The 13,507-nt window shown below is 47.5% G+C and overlaps 1 protein-coding gene across 7 annotated transcripts in view; it reads left to right on the plus strand.

Moving 5' to 3' along the window:
* Positions 1-13,507, plus strand: part of SH3RF1 (SH3 domain containing ring finger 1) — a 159,262-nt gene that overhangs the window by 104,910 nt on the left and 40,845 nt on the right. For all 7 annotated transcript variants that reach the window (XM_069574230.1, XM_069574225.1, XM_069574227.1 and 4 more), the window contains exons 3-4: positions 8,463-8,738; positions 9,480-9,575. In XM_069574230.1, the coding sequence (XP_069430331.1) occupies positions 8,463-8,738; positions 9,480-9,575 (372 nt within the window). The remainder of the gene's footprint in view (positions 1-8,462; positions 8,739-9,479; positions 9,576-13,507) is intronic.

Genomic DNA, 13,507 nt, shown 5'->3' on the forward strand with positions numbered 1-13,507 from the left:
GATCTCTTGGCGTGAAATCCAGTGAGTTGATTCTGGTCTGCCCACTGGGCTGTCAGGATGCAAATGGGAGACTGCCCTGGTCTCACTGTGCCGCACAGCCTGTGGACAGGACAGCCTAGTTGCTTTACCCAAAGAAACAGTCAGTTATAACACAGTTTTAAAAACATAGATATGTAGTAGGTATTTAGTAGATCTTTAGGTATAATTGAATCCATTCCCGTGGCCACCTCAAATGATCAAATTTCTCATCTCAGATTTTATTATGAATGCAGCCAGAATCATCAGGTATCTTCTTACGCCGTACGTTGTCGTTCAGTCGCTGAGTTGTATCTGAGTTGTTGCAACCCCATGAACTGCAGCACGCCAGGCTTCCCTGTCCTTCACTGTCTCCTGGTGTTTGCTCAAATTTATGTCCACTGAGTCTGTGATACTATCCAACCATTTCATTCTCTGTCTTCCTCTTCTCTTCCTGCCCTCAATCTTTCCCAGCATCAGTGTTTTTTCCAGTGACAAAACATGGTCTACTGGAGGAGGGACTGGCAAGCCACTCCAGTATTCTTGCCTTGAGAACCCCAGGAACAGTATGAAAAAACTGTCGTTTGTTTTAAATGTTTATTACAAGTCTTGCTTAACTTATACTCACTGCTGTATATTTAATCATCTAGAAATATAAAAAATAATTTATCTCTTTATGATTTATTTTGGTTGAATGTTAGTGTTAGTTGCTCAGTCATGTCTAACTCTTTGTGACACCCTGGACTGTAGCTTGCCAGACTCCTCTGTCCATGGGATTTCCCAGGCAAGAATATTGGAGTGGGTACCTGTTCCCTTCTCCAGGGGATCTTCCCTACCCAGGGATCAAACCTGTGTTTCCCGAATTGCAGGCAGATTCTTTACCATCTGAGCCACCAGGGAGGCCCCTCGTTTTGGTTGAAAATACTTTAATTCATAACCTATTGTTTGGTTATTTAGAGAAAGAAGAGTTAGGTTTGGGCTTATCAGAAGTGTCTTAGTAAATCTTTCCTTTTAGGTTTCTCTTATTTCATATTTTTGGAAATCATTATACTTGAATTGGAATACAGGTTTATTTTTTTTTAAGAGTGTTTCAATAAAATCACTCGTTTCAAAATAATCTGCTATTGATAAAAATTATTTATTGCACATGGGTATTTCTTTTCCTCTTATATCATCATATATTTGGAGAAATTAAGGGATAAAGACAGTGTTTTTCAGTAACACTCATCTCACCCACAGAATATTTTCAAGTATTTTAAGCATCCTTTTAAGACAGACTTAGTCAAAGGTGAAAGAGCTTAGTTGAAAAGGCCAGGAGATTGTACTTCGACCTCTGTTTGAAAGCCCAGATCCCAAAGCTTTTGCACCCACGAGTTTGTTTCCTTATTGAAGATGTTGATGGTGCTGTCTGGGTTCACAGGGTTGACTTTCCGTCCTTAGAGTAGATTGTTCCATAGTGAGAGTGTGTCATGCTCTGTGACTCCGTGCTGTCTTCACACTGGCTCCGCCAGCAGAGCAGTCCTTCGGAAAGCAGGCACATTATGTGTCACTCTTGCGTGGAAAGCACACGTGGTCCGAGGAAGGGCCGAGTGTGTGTGGCCCACAGCTGAGCTGCCTCAGCTCTCCTGGAACCTGGACCCCAGGGTGTTGGGGTCGCATTTAGGTCCTTCACACCCAGGTGTCTTCTTCCCAAATGTGCCTTCAGTGGCCCTGCCCACACCTCATCCACTCCGCATGCTGGAGAGGCCACCCCTAAAGAGGGCACAGAGACAGAACCAGCAGGAATGAAAGCACCCTCTCGGATGGTCTGGTAGCCACAGGAGTCATCGAAATCACAGGTTGTCCTGTCTTCCTTTGCCTTTGGGCGGAACTCATCTTGTGAGAAGTTGGATTCTTCCAAGTCTCCAGTGACAAAGGTGTCATAATTCACTGCAGTATTGAACAGCCCTTGGCTGTCAGGAAATCCTTTCATCCCACTTAAATAATGTATGCATCCGTTTCAGCCTGTGTTTTTCCATCGGCAAATACGGAGCTGACTTACTCTCTCTGCATGAGACTTCTCTGTTGTATTTGAAGACTGAGTGCCCCACGAATACATCTCAGCCTCTGCAGCTTGTCTTTCATAGTATTTTCAAGTATTATGTAGAGAGAATAGGTGAGATGTAGGTAAAGTCATCCGTACCTCTCTCTCCCCACTGAGAGCCCTGTGTCCCTTCTGTTTGTGGATTTCAGACTGTGTCCAAGCCATCCAGGGAGAGGCCGCTGGCGCTGGTGTGGGGTCAGATGGCCACAGACACCCGCTGCTCGGCCTCAGTGCTGGGCCTCCTTCCTGTCGGGCGCTGGTCTCTGCTTCGGCATTGCTGGTCTCTTGTTTGCCCAGGTAGGCTTGTTACTGACTGAGACACTTGCGTATCTTTCCCCCCACACGCGCACATAGTTGCAGATCCGGCGTATGCGGCCATTTCTAAGTTTTCTTCACTGTGCTGCCGCTGGTTTATTTTTAAAACATTTTAATATTGAAGTAAAACTTCCATTAAGTGAATCACAGTGTGGAAATCCTCATATGTGGAACTATACTGAGTTTTGACACATGTCTACAGCTGACTAACCAACATCCCAGCCAGATATAAAATACATCTATTTTCTCATGCCTTCTGAGGGTTTCTTTATAGTAGTTTGGCTTTACCTATTCTCAAAGTCATATAAATGTAATTTGTATATATGTATTCTGATGCCATTCTAATGGCAGAAAGTGAAGAGGAACTAAAGAGCCTCTTAATGAGGATGAAAGAGGAGAGTGAAAAACCTGGCTTGAAACTCAACATTAAATAAACTATCATGACATCAGTCCCATTACTTCATGGCGAACAGAAGGGGGAAAAGTGGAAACAGTGACAGATTTTATTTTCTTGGGCTCCAAAATCACTGCAGATGGTGACTGCAGCCATGAAATTAAAAGACACTTGCTTCTTGCAAGGAAAGCTATGACAAACCTAAACAGTGTAATAAGAAAGCAGAGACATCACTTTGCCAACAATGGACCATCTAGTCAAAGCTATGGTTTTTCCATTAGTCATGTACGGATGTGAGAGCTGGACCATAAAGAAGGCTGAGTGCCAAAGAATTGATGCTTTCTAAGGGGAGTGCTGGAGAAGACTTTTGAGTCCCTTGGACAGCCAGGAGATCAAACCAGTCGATCCTAAAGGAAATCAACCCTGAATATTCATTGAAAGGACTGATGCAGAAACTCCAATCCTTTGGTCACCTGATGCAGAGAGCCGGTTATTAGAAAAGACCCTGATGCTGAGAAAGATTGAAGGCAAAAGGAGAAGTGGGTGACAGAGGATGAGATGCTTAGATAGCGTCACCAACTCAATGGACATGAATTTGAGCAAGCTCCAGGAGGTAGTGAAGAACAGAGGAGCCTGGCGTGCTGCAGTCCACGGAGTCACAAGGAGTCGGGCACGACTGAGAGACTGAACAACAATTCTGATACGTGTTTATTCTGGTTTTCCATCCATAAGCGTCCGTAAGTTGCCCTTTTCTGTTTTAAACTAGCTGAGGAGCCCAGCGCTCATCTTCGGCAGATGGACCACCTGGTTTTCCAGTGTTTGCATTGTGAATAGTTCTGCAGGGAGCATTCCTGTGTAGATCTTTATGTGGACACACCTTCATTTCTTGGATTAACAGCCAGCACTGGAATTGTGGGGCCATGAGGAGCTGTGTTTGTAACCTTACAAGAAACTGTTCAGTAGTTTTCCAGAGTGGTTACACCGTTTTAAATGCCCACCAGCAGCGTGTGTGAGTTGTTGGCTCTGTTTCATTAACAGTTTCTGTTGTCAGTCTTTTAAGTTTTAATCATCCTAGTGGGTATGAAGCAATAACTCATTGTGGTTTTAGTTTATATTTCCCTGATGCCCGGGGACGTTGCGTGCCTTTGCAGTTCCTTTTTGAAGGGTGTGTTCAGATCTTCTGCTTGGTTGTCAGCTGGGTTGGTGGGTTGTTATTTACTTGAAGTTCTTCATATTTCTGAATTTAAGTCCCTTGTCAGATACAGGTATTGCACGTCTTTCCCCCTGTATGTAGCATGAATTTTTATAGTTTTATTGTCTCGTTTGATGAACAGAATTTTTCAGTTTTGATAAAGTTCAACTTGTAAATTTTAATGTTTAGTTAAGATGGGGGGGGGGGGGGCAAAGGAGACCTACCTCATCATTAAGATATTATTCTGTGTGTTTTCCTAGAAAACTTACAGGTTTAGATTTTGCATTCGATTCTGAGATCCATCTCAAGTTATTTTTATATGTGGTGTGAGATAGGGGTTTCTCCTATGGACTTCTAAGAGTTCCACATCCATTGTTGAAAAGACTTTCTTTTCCCTAGTTAAGTTGCCTTGACACGTTTACTTGATTGTCCATATGTGTGTGGGTCTGTTCCAGTGCTGTTTTAATTCTGAAACTGTGAACTGTCTTTCGCATTTAATGTCATGTTTAAATTATATGAGCATCTCTGTCCACTACATCAATGAAAACCCTGGACCAAAAAAAAAGAAAAATCTAACCCAGACAGTTGAACTAGAGATCTCACCTGACCATCCTGTTCAGTATTGAAACCTGCTCCCATATGCCCCTGCCCCTGTGCTTCTGGCTCACCCACCTTCCTGGCTTTCTGTGAGGGTTGGATGGGGGCCTTACAGAGCCCCTCAGGCAGGGCCGTTCTTCCCTGTCTGCCCATGGCCCCGGGGCAGGTGGGAGGAAAGGCAGGCAAGGGCAGGGCTCTTGCCGGGAATCCAGGTGTTTCCCAAATAAAATAGTCGATGCTTTACCAGGAAATAGCCCTCATTCTGCCATGAATCCTCAAGACAGCAGATCAAGTTACTGTCACTAATTTTCCCAGTAAATTTTGCTGCTCTCTGCAAAATGTTATCATAATTATTAAATGTGATGAAACAGAAAACTAACAGGGTGATGAGCGGCATGAGTTCCCTTCATTTTATTTCAGTGACTGCATTCTCAAGAGCTCTCTTCCCTTTGAAACATTTGTAAGATGTTTTCTGTAATGGTTTGTCAGTTGGGCGCTCCATGTTTAAGGCCATCCAAGAAAAAATACAATATATCAGCTGTGTGACTGCTTCCTCATAACCACCAGAAGAGTCTGTAAGAAAGATGTTTGTTTGCTGTGGTTTGCTGCAGGCTTGGCTTCGCGTTTTTCAGAGGCCAACAGTTCACTCAGTGCAAAGCCCTCAGCTGCCCCCTTCCAGAGCGTGTCACGTTTTCAGCTTTGTCTGCAGCACACACTGAGGGGGACGCCAGTTAGCAGCGGCGGCTCTCGTTTCTCCGGGTTCTCCTTGTGCACAGGTGCTGGGTCCCCCGGCAGCCCCAGGGGCTGCGGAGTGACAAGCCTCCTTCCTCCCTCTGCTCTTCCTGTGTCCACCGTGTGTGTCCACCACGTGCTGGGCCCAGAGGAGGTGCTGGGGACAGGCCACACGGGTGTGCAGCCATGCATCCCCACGGAGCATGACTCACAAGCAGGGGGGTTATGGTCCGTGTGTCCGTAGCTGGTGAGCCTCACCCACCGCAGAATTGTCTTTGAAGCAGCTGACCCTATGGATGTGGTTTTTCCCACGTAGCCATCACAGTACAGTGCTCAGCCCACCAGCGATGAGGTTCATTCCTCCCTTATTCATCCGGCAGGGCTGTGATCACGGGCTCCCAGGTGGGTGCTCGTGAGGAGAGATGGGAGCCTGCAGCCCCTGTGCCCAGGTACCCTGGTCTCACGGGGACCAGGCTGGGAGCCAAGTGAGGATGGTGTGCAGTGGGCTCAGGACGAGCAGCCCCTCCTCCTACCCTGAGGGTGGGGTGGGGACCTCCCCCAGGCGGCAGCATTCAGTCTAGTCCTAAAGCAGATGCGGCTAGTACGTGTGGAAACGGACCGTCCTGTGGACCTTCACCCAACCCCGAACTTGGTCTTATTTATGGGTGATTCCAAACAACAGAAGCTTCCGTGCCAGACAGACAGGAAACTGTAAGGGGGGAAAGCCGGCCTCCTTGTCACCTCAGGATGTGTCCCTCCGGGGACATACTGGGGACCCTCCAGGTAGGAACGTGGTGGGGGCCGGGTGCCCTTGGTAAGCTCCAGTGGAAGACTGTCGGTCCGTCCAGGCTGCCTCGTAAAACACCCCAGATGGCGCAGCTTGTAAATGACAAGCACGATTTCTCACACTGTAGCATCTGGCAAGTCCAGGACCAGCTGTCTGGAGGAGTCCCTCCTGTCCACTGCTTGTGCCCCTTGCTGCGCCCTCACTGGGGGGCTTCTGGGGTACTAATTGCACTGCTGAGGGCCCCGCCTCGTGCCCTGAGCACCTAGCTCTCCAGCATCGCCTTTGAGGGGGTGGGCTTCAGCATCCGCATCACAGGGGCACACAGACATTCAGACAGGAGCACGGAGCTGAGGCGCCCCTGAGACTGGAGACGGTGACAGCAGACTGGCCCGCCTGCTGAGGGTGGAAACCGGGGCAGGAGGGCGCCCACACAGGGGGCTCAGTTCTTTCTGGACGTTTCTGGAAGTCAAGTTGCAATCAGCCAGAGTTTATACCAATTGAGATACAGCTCAGTCATTAAACTTTACACATTTTATTGCTGTTCCTATGACAAGAGTATCTTCTGAATGTTCTTTTTAGTAGGCCATTGAATCTTTTTTACTTTATGGAGCAGTAAGAAATGCATGAAGGAATTTGAATTTAGAGGGACTGTTGTGCATCTATATCTGGGCACTGGCATTTAGAGTCTATAAAATCAATTGGCAGTGAAGGTTTTATTTACACGTGAGGACCTCAGCTAGACCACCATGCTGCTCTTTGCCAGATGTACTGGAGTACGCCTGATAGGGCAGAAATGGGCTGGAAAGCAGTGAATCAGAAGTGTCCGTGTGCTGCTCTCATGAGGATTTAATGTCCTATAAAATACCTGTATATATAATGGAGAAGCAAAAATATTAGAAAAGTATAACAGGCCCATGCCATAGTTATTCTTTTTTAGAGGAGGAAAGCAGTCACTGTTTACTGAAGTGTGTTTTTGGGTTAAGAACTGTTGTCAAAGCTCACATTGCCTGCGATGCCCAGCCGCCGCCTCTGGCTCTCTCTGGCCGGCTCTGCCCCTGAGCCTCCCTTTCATATGTAGCCAAGTGAAATGTAAACTCCGCGGATGCGGGGGCCCTTGCCCGGGAAGCAGCTTGGGAAGGCGGCCGAAGGTCTGGGGGCCAGGCGAGGCTGCAACCCCCAGCCTTTCCAGGAGGTGACCGAGGGGCCTCTGTGGCTCCCAGCTCTCGGGATGGTTTTGGCACAAGGAAAATGCGGTCTTGCTTGCTTTTCAATCGCTTTACTCTTTATCCTTCATTGTCGGCAGTCTCTGTGGGGACCAGCCTTTTAAAAATCAGTGAACTTTGCTGGGTTTGAAATCAGGGTGAGATTCATTTTATTTAATACACGAAGTTTTCTTTGGGGAAGTCTGACACAAACTGACTTTGCAGTCTCTTGGAATTTAATTGAATCAGCCCAGTGGAGCAAGACAGGGCCAGGGGCCCAACGTCTGTTGGTGGGTTAGAGTGCCGTCGACCCCTGGCTGCCTTCTGCAGGGCTCCTGCTCACTGAACGAACCCAACACGCAAGGCAGTGTGTTTCCGGTTGCAGGCACAGGGTATAACCAGGCTGTTGCCTGAAGTTTACTCCTGCCGCTCACTGTGCTGAAAGTACTGGGCGATCTTTGCTGTTCAGTTGCTCAGTCGTGTCCAGCTCTTTTCAACCCCGTGGTCTGCAGCACACCAAGCTTCTCTGTCCTTCACATCTCCTGGAACTTGCTCAAACTCATGTCCATTGAGTTAGTGATGCCATCCAACCGTCTCGTCCTTTGCTGTCCCCTTCTCCTGCCTTCAGTCTTTCCCAGCATCAGGATCTTTTCTCTCGAGTCGGCTCTTTGCATCAGGTGGCTGAAGGTGTGGAGCTTCAGCTTCAGCATCAGTCCTTCCAACAAATATTCAGGGTTGATTTCCTTTAGGATTGACCTCCTTGCAGCCTTTGGCACTCAGCCTTCTTTTTGGTGCAGTTAATGTCAGAATTTAAGTTTTTAATGAGTTTTTTAATTTTGTGCCAGGAAGCCAGCTTAGCGGTATTCCACATCCTAAAAACCCTGACTAGGGTGGAAGCCTGGCTGCATTAGCCTTAGGAATAGAGTGCCTTCTCAGGGTCCAGGGGTGTCTGCTGTTATTTCCTCGTGTGACATGGTTTTGTTTGCTCTCGGTGGCACACACACACATGCAGTTTTTTATGTGGGATTGTCTTCCTAAGACAAAGTGTGTATTTGATCTGGACCTATTAACAACCACAGTGAAACAGTTGAATTTTCAGACATTTTGGGACAGTTCTTTCATTAAAACTCCCCTCTTTCCTTCAGGGAATACCTCAGTTACCATGTGCCAAAGCATTATACAACTACGAAGGCAAGGAGCCCGGGGACCTAAAGTTCAGCAAAGGCGACATCATTGTCCTGCGGCGACAGGTGGATGAGAACTGGTACCACGGAGAGGTTGGCGGCGTCCACGGCTTCTTCCCCACCAACTTCGTGCAGATCATCAAACCGTTACCTCAGCCCCCGCCTCAGTGCAAAGCACTTTATGACTTTGAAGTTAAAGACAAGGAAGCTGACAAAGATTGCCTTCCGTTTGCAAAGGTAAAGTTAGAGCACATTGCCTTCTGTCTGCCAGCTCTTCTGTGTACCTCCATGCATGAACTATGGCCTGTACAAAAAAAGACAATAGTTTTATGTGAACTCTCTCTCTGTGCTTCTAAAAATATGTGGAAGCAGACTTCTCAGATCAGAAAGACAGTAATTTTGTGCACAGAGTGTTCTCTGTGAAAGATGATTTTGGTTGACACGCTGTATGGTATCATTTTCATATTTCGGGCCTAAATGTAATTCTAAGCTATGTTTTCGGGTGGGTGCATGCCACTAGGGGATTTTAATTCCCTGAATTATGAGTAACAAAGTGAAGCATCATTACTTCCTTATTTTATATGTAAATTTCTTTGCTGAAAAGCATACCAGACTGTATCTACTGAATTGATAAAATGCTCTGGGATTTTGACCAGAATGTTGTGTGTTTTTGGTAAAGAAAAACAGTAGGATGTACATTTCAATGGGCTTTTGGTGTTTTATCGGAGAGAAGGTGAGCAGAGCCTGAGAGTCCATCTAGAACGGGAGTTCAGGGCGTGGGTGGGGTGGCGGGTGCCGACAGGCTGCTAGTCTGGTCTGGTGCCCTTCAGTTCATCACCTCATTGTGGTCACATCCCAAAGACGTGGCATGGCGTCTTAATTCGTGTGCTCTTACAACTTGAGTCTCCTGTTAAAAAGAAAATTAGGTGGCACGCTTCCTAGGGTCAGGAGGAGTAATGTCTGTTGATGTCTTTTCAGGACGACGTTCTAACTGTGATCCGCAGAGTGGATGAAAACTGGGCTGAAGGCATGCTGGCAGACAAAATAGGAATATTCCCAATTTCATATGTTGAGGTGAGTCAGTGTGTGGAAGCATCAGTCGTGTTAGTATCCTGCTTAGCAGAGCAGTCTTGTGTGCAGGGTGAGTATTCAGGAGTCCTCACCATCATTTCTCAGTATACACACTCGTTGCCTCACTGTTGCACACTTAAGTGATACAGTGTTGCATATCCCTTTCTTGGATAAAACTAGGGAACAAAGAAAGACAAAAACCTAGTCTACTTAAGGGAATAAAAAGCCCTCATAGCAGAAAGCCCCAGGAATGCCCCTGCTCTAGATTGTGGGATGGAATCCCTCTATCCTGCCTTACAGTTCCTGAGGACCGGGGGACTGTGAGATGTTGGAGCTCTGTACTTTGTTGCCTGCCAAGAGCATTGGCGTGTCTGTCGAGTGGGGACCCTGAGCCGCCTGTAGCCTCTGGGTTCCATTTGCAGTTTTGGGGTCAGAGGGTGGGTGGTGAGGTCCTGACTAAGGTGGGAGATGCGTGTATCTCTGTGTTTATGTGCCACACCTCAGAACTCAAACACTGATTTGCAGCGTAGCCTCCAGTCAGCATTAATTAAGTGATGAACTGCCCACACTTCATCCCAGCAGCCACTTAGCCACCCTCCCCACTTTAATCAGCTTTATTCAGAAACATACAGCCAATCCGATTCAGCAAAGTCCATCCCAGCAGCCACTTAGCCACCCTCCCCACTTTAATCAGCTTTATTCAGAAACATACAGCCAATCCGATTCAGCAAAGTCTCTCTTTAGGAGTATGTACTAAGTAATATGTTATATTAAAGAATAAACAAACTAAATTAAAAATGAACTGCTGCTGCTGCTAAGTCTCTTCAGTCGTGTCCAACTCTGTGCAACCCCATAGATGGCAGCCCACCAGGCTCCCCCGTCCCTGGGATTCTCCAGGCAAGAGTACTGGAGTGGGGTGCCATTGCCTTCTCCAAAAATGAACTAGGAAGTTATAATTTACAGTAGGCCTTGTAACATCATGGGCTTCCCTGGTGGCTCAGATGGTAAAGAGTCTGCCTGCAATGAGGGAGACCCGGGTTCAGTCCCTGGGTCGGGAAGATCCCCTGGAGAAGGAAATGGCAACCCACTCCAGTATTCTTGCCTGGAGAATCCCATAGACAGAGAGAACCCTGGCATGATACAGTCCATGGGGTCGCAAAGAGTCGGACATGACTGAATGACTTCACTTTCACTTTGTAACATCATATATAATAAAGTTTCATGTCCTTTAGTCATAAGAGTTTCATACAAAAAACAAAGGGGTATTTATATATAGTTATGACTGATTTACGTTGTTGTGTGGCAGAAACCAACACAAAATTGTAAGCAATTTTCCATCAATTAAAAAATAAACGTAATTTTTAAAAAAAAAGGATTTAATGCTAAAAACAAAGTTGAAGACGTTTCAGAGACTGAAACACCAGCCCAGACAACCCTGCAAGGTTAGCTGAGATCCCAGAAGGCTTCTGGGAAGAAGCAAGTTCTTAGCGATGTCTCTGTGGTTAGGTAGGTAGCGCTTCACCAAGAAAATGGAAAAGGTGCCTTTTTACAGCAGAAAGGACACTCACGCAGGATGACCAATGTGTGCACAGGCCAGAAAGTAAGAGGCACATAGGCTGTTGGGAAATTGAAGGTGATTCTGTTTTTAAGATGTCAACGCATGTATCTTAAGCATGTATCAAAGTAAAACCACATCACGTTTGTGCCTTTTCACCTGAGGCATTTGCTTTGACATGATCCTCAGAACAAGAACGACAAATTGTGTCAGTAGAGCCGTCGTTCAGTCTCCCTGTAGACAGTGAGATGGCCCCGTTTTCATAATAAACTACTTTGACTACCATGTAACCGTGGAAAGGTAATTCAGATTGTGTACACACCTGGAGTTTTGTTCATATCCTTCAAATGTTCTTGTTTATTACAATTGTTTTCCCTTCTTTGGAAGTAAAGAACAGAGGAAATTCTCAGCTCTCAGGTAACCCTTCCTGTACATTGTTTATGTATTCTAACCGTGGTCATGGAAAGTTACACGCGTTTCCAGGTATTTGGATGGTTACTGTTGGGAGCGTGGGTACACGAGCTTAGTAATGAGAGCCTGTCTCCACCTGTGTGAGCTGAGCTACAAGCCAGCACTTGGCGTGCAAGTGCTGGCCTCCACACCAGGCAGGTGTGCAAGAGGACTACCGTGCTTTTGTTACCGGGCGGGTATAGAATTGAGTGACGGGCATGAATGATCCACCCACAGCAAACCCAGAGTCACTGAGAGTCGCTTGAGTCGTGAGGATTGTTTACTCTGACTTTGGTTGGGAAGACAAGCGTCTGCCCAGGTTAAAGTACTTGTGTTCTCCTGCCTCTTAATTTCACAAGAGTAGTTTCCTCATTTGAACTGCTGTTTTGCCAGTTGAGACGAGTGAACAGATCGTCTCTCTTGGGGGGAGGGTGGGGACTGTGAGCTTGTCGTTGATGTCTGGCCGTTGGATGGACATTCCTGGCACCTGGAGATTGGCATGGGGTTCAGCCTGTAGGGGAGGAGGCTAGATTTCAATAGCAACCTACAAAATTCAACTGTTCAAGTGAAGGACAGGTGGCTGTACAGGCCAGCCTCACATGGAGTGAACCCAGCTAGTGTTGGGAATCACAAACTGGGGCTCTTTCCTGCGTAATGTCTTCCTCTTGCTCCATAAACCCCTTCAGGGCTCAGACTGTCCCCGCTGTAAAAACAGACGATGTTACAGAGACCCAGTTGTAAATTGTGTCTTACACCTTGCAGACGCACGTTGAGGCCTGCACCGTGTTAGGGGCCTCTGACTTTTGCACGGTGCTGCCCCAGACTTACTCCTGAGGATCGAGCGGGGGCGTGTGATGAGGCATCTCGGGCCCTGACCCCGCTGTGTCCTGTGCACTGCGGTCCAGAGCTCAGATTAGACGCGACCCAGAGGACAGCCGCACAGTCCTTAAGGGCCCCGGGGTCCCATCCCGTGAGGAAGTCAGCTCAGGGCCAAGTCTCCAGAGCAGCATGCGGGCTGTCACAGCCTCACCAGCAGGGCTGGAACCCCAGGTCCTGCTGGGCGGCTGGTCTGCAGAGATGCCTGCGGGCGGGACTTGCCTGAGGCAGCAACTCTGACCGGGATGGTGGGGGCGGGGGGCTGGGGGTGGGCCTGCGGCAGGATCTTGGGCTCAAGTCGGGAGCTGAGCATCAGCAGTGGGTGAGGAGAGAGCTGAGTGGGGAACCCAGGGCGTTAGAGGCACTCCTGGGGTGCTGTCCCCTCCCTTGTGACCCCCACCCCTCCCTCCATCTCCTGTCTCAATCCCACCCCCCTCCAGCACCAGGACTGTGTATCCTGCTCCTGACCTGTGTCACAAGAGGTGACAAATGACCTCTGATTAAAGTACCAGAATCTTCAGGGTTTGAACAGAGGAGAGTCTGGTGGGAAGTGAGCAGGAAGAGAAAGGCCATGTGAATGTCCTCCAATTCTGCCCCTCAGGGCTCTGAAGAGGAGGGGTCTTTGCCTTGATCGCATCATACCCCCCCGGAGACTTGCTCATCGGAGCCTCGATGCTGTGGATTCTGTTCTTTGGATAAATCTCCCTGGACGTGGGAAACTAGGAAGGAAGGAAGATAGACGTTCCCTGGGGAAACCCAGGGGACTCTTGGAGAAAACCACATCAAGATATGTGTAAAAGGCTGTGTTTGTCAAGGACTGAATGTGGTTTCAGAAGAAACCAGTAGCTTGCTACTTTCTTTGTTCAGAAATACCAGGCTCCTCTAAAACCACATGGATGATTTTAACACCCTCATTAATTCAGAGCTGACTCACTCACATTTCAGGGTCATTTGGACAAAGATGACATGATTCTCAGCATGCCAAAAGTTGGGATGAAGTAAGTGCTAAATATGGCATTTTGGACGATACTCAGACATTGTTGCGTATTGTGGG

Source organism: Ovis canadensis, chromosome 2, assembly GCF_042477335.2.
Source record: "Ovis canadensis isolate MfBH-ARS-UI-01 breed Bighorn chromosome 2, ARS-UI_OviCan_v2, whole genome shotgun sequence".
Classification (NCBI taxonomy): domain Eukaryota; kingdom Metazoa; phylum Chordata; class Mammalia; order Artiodactyla; family Bovidae; genus Ovis; species Ovis canadensis.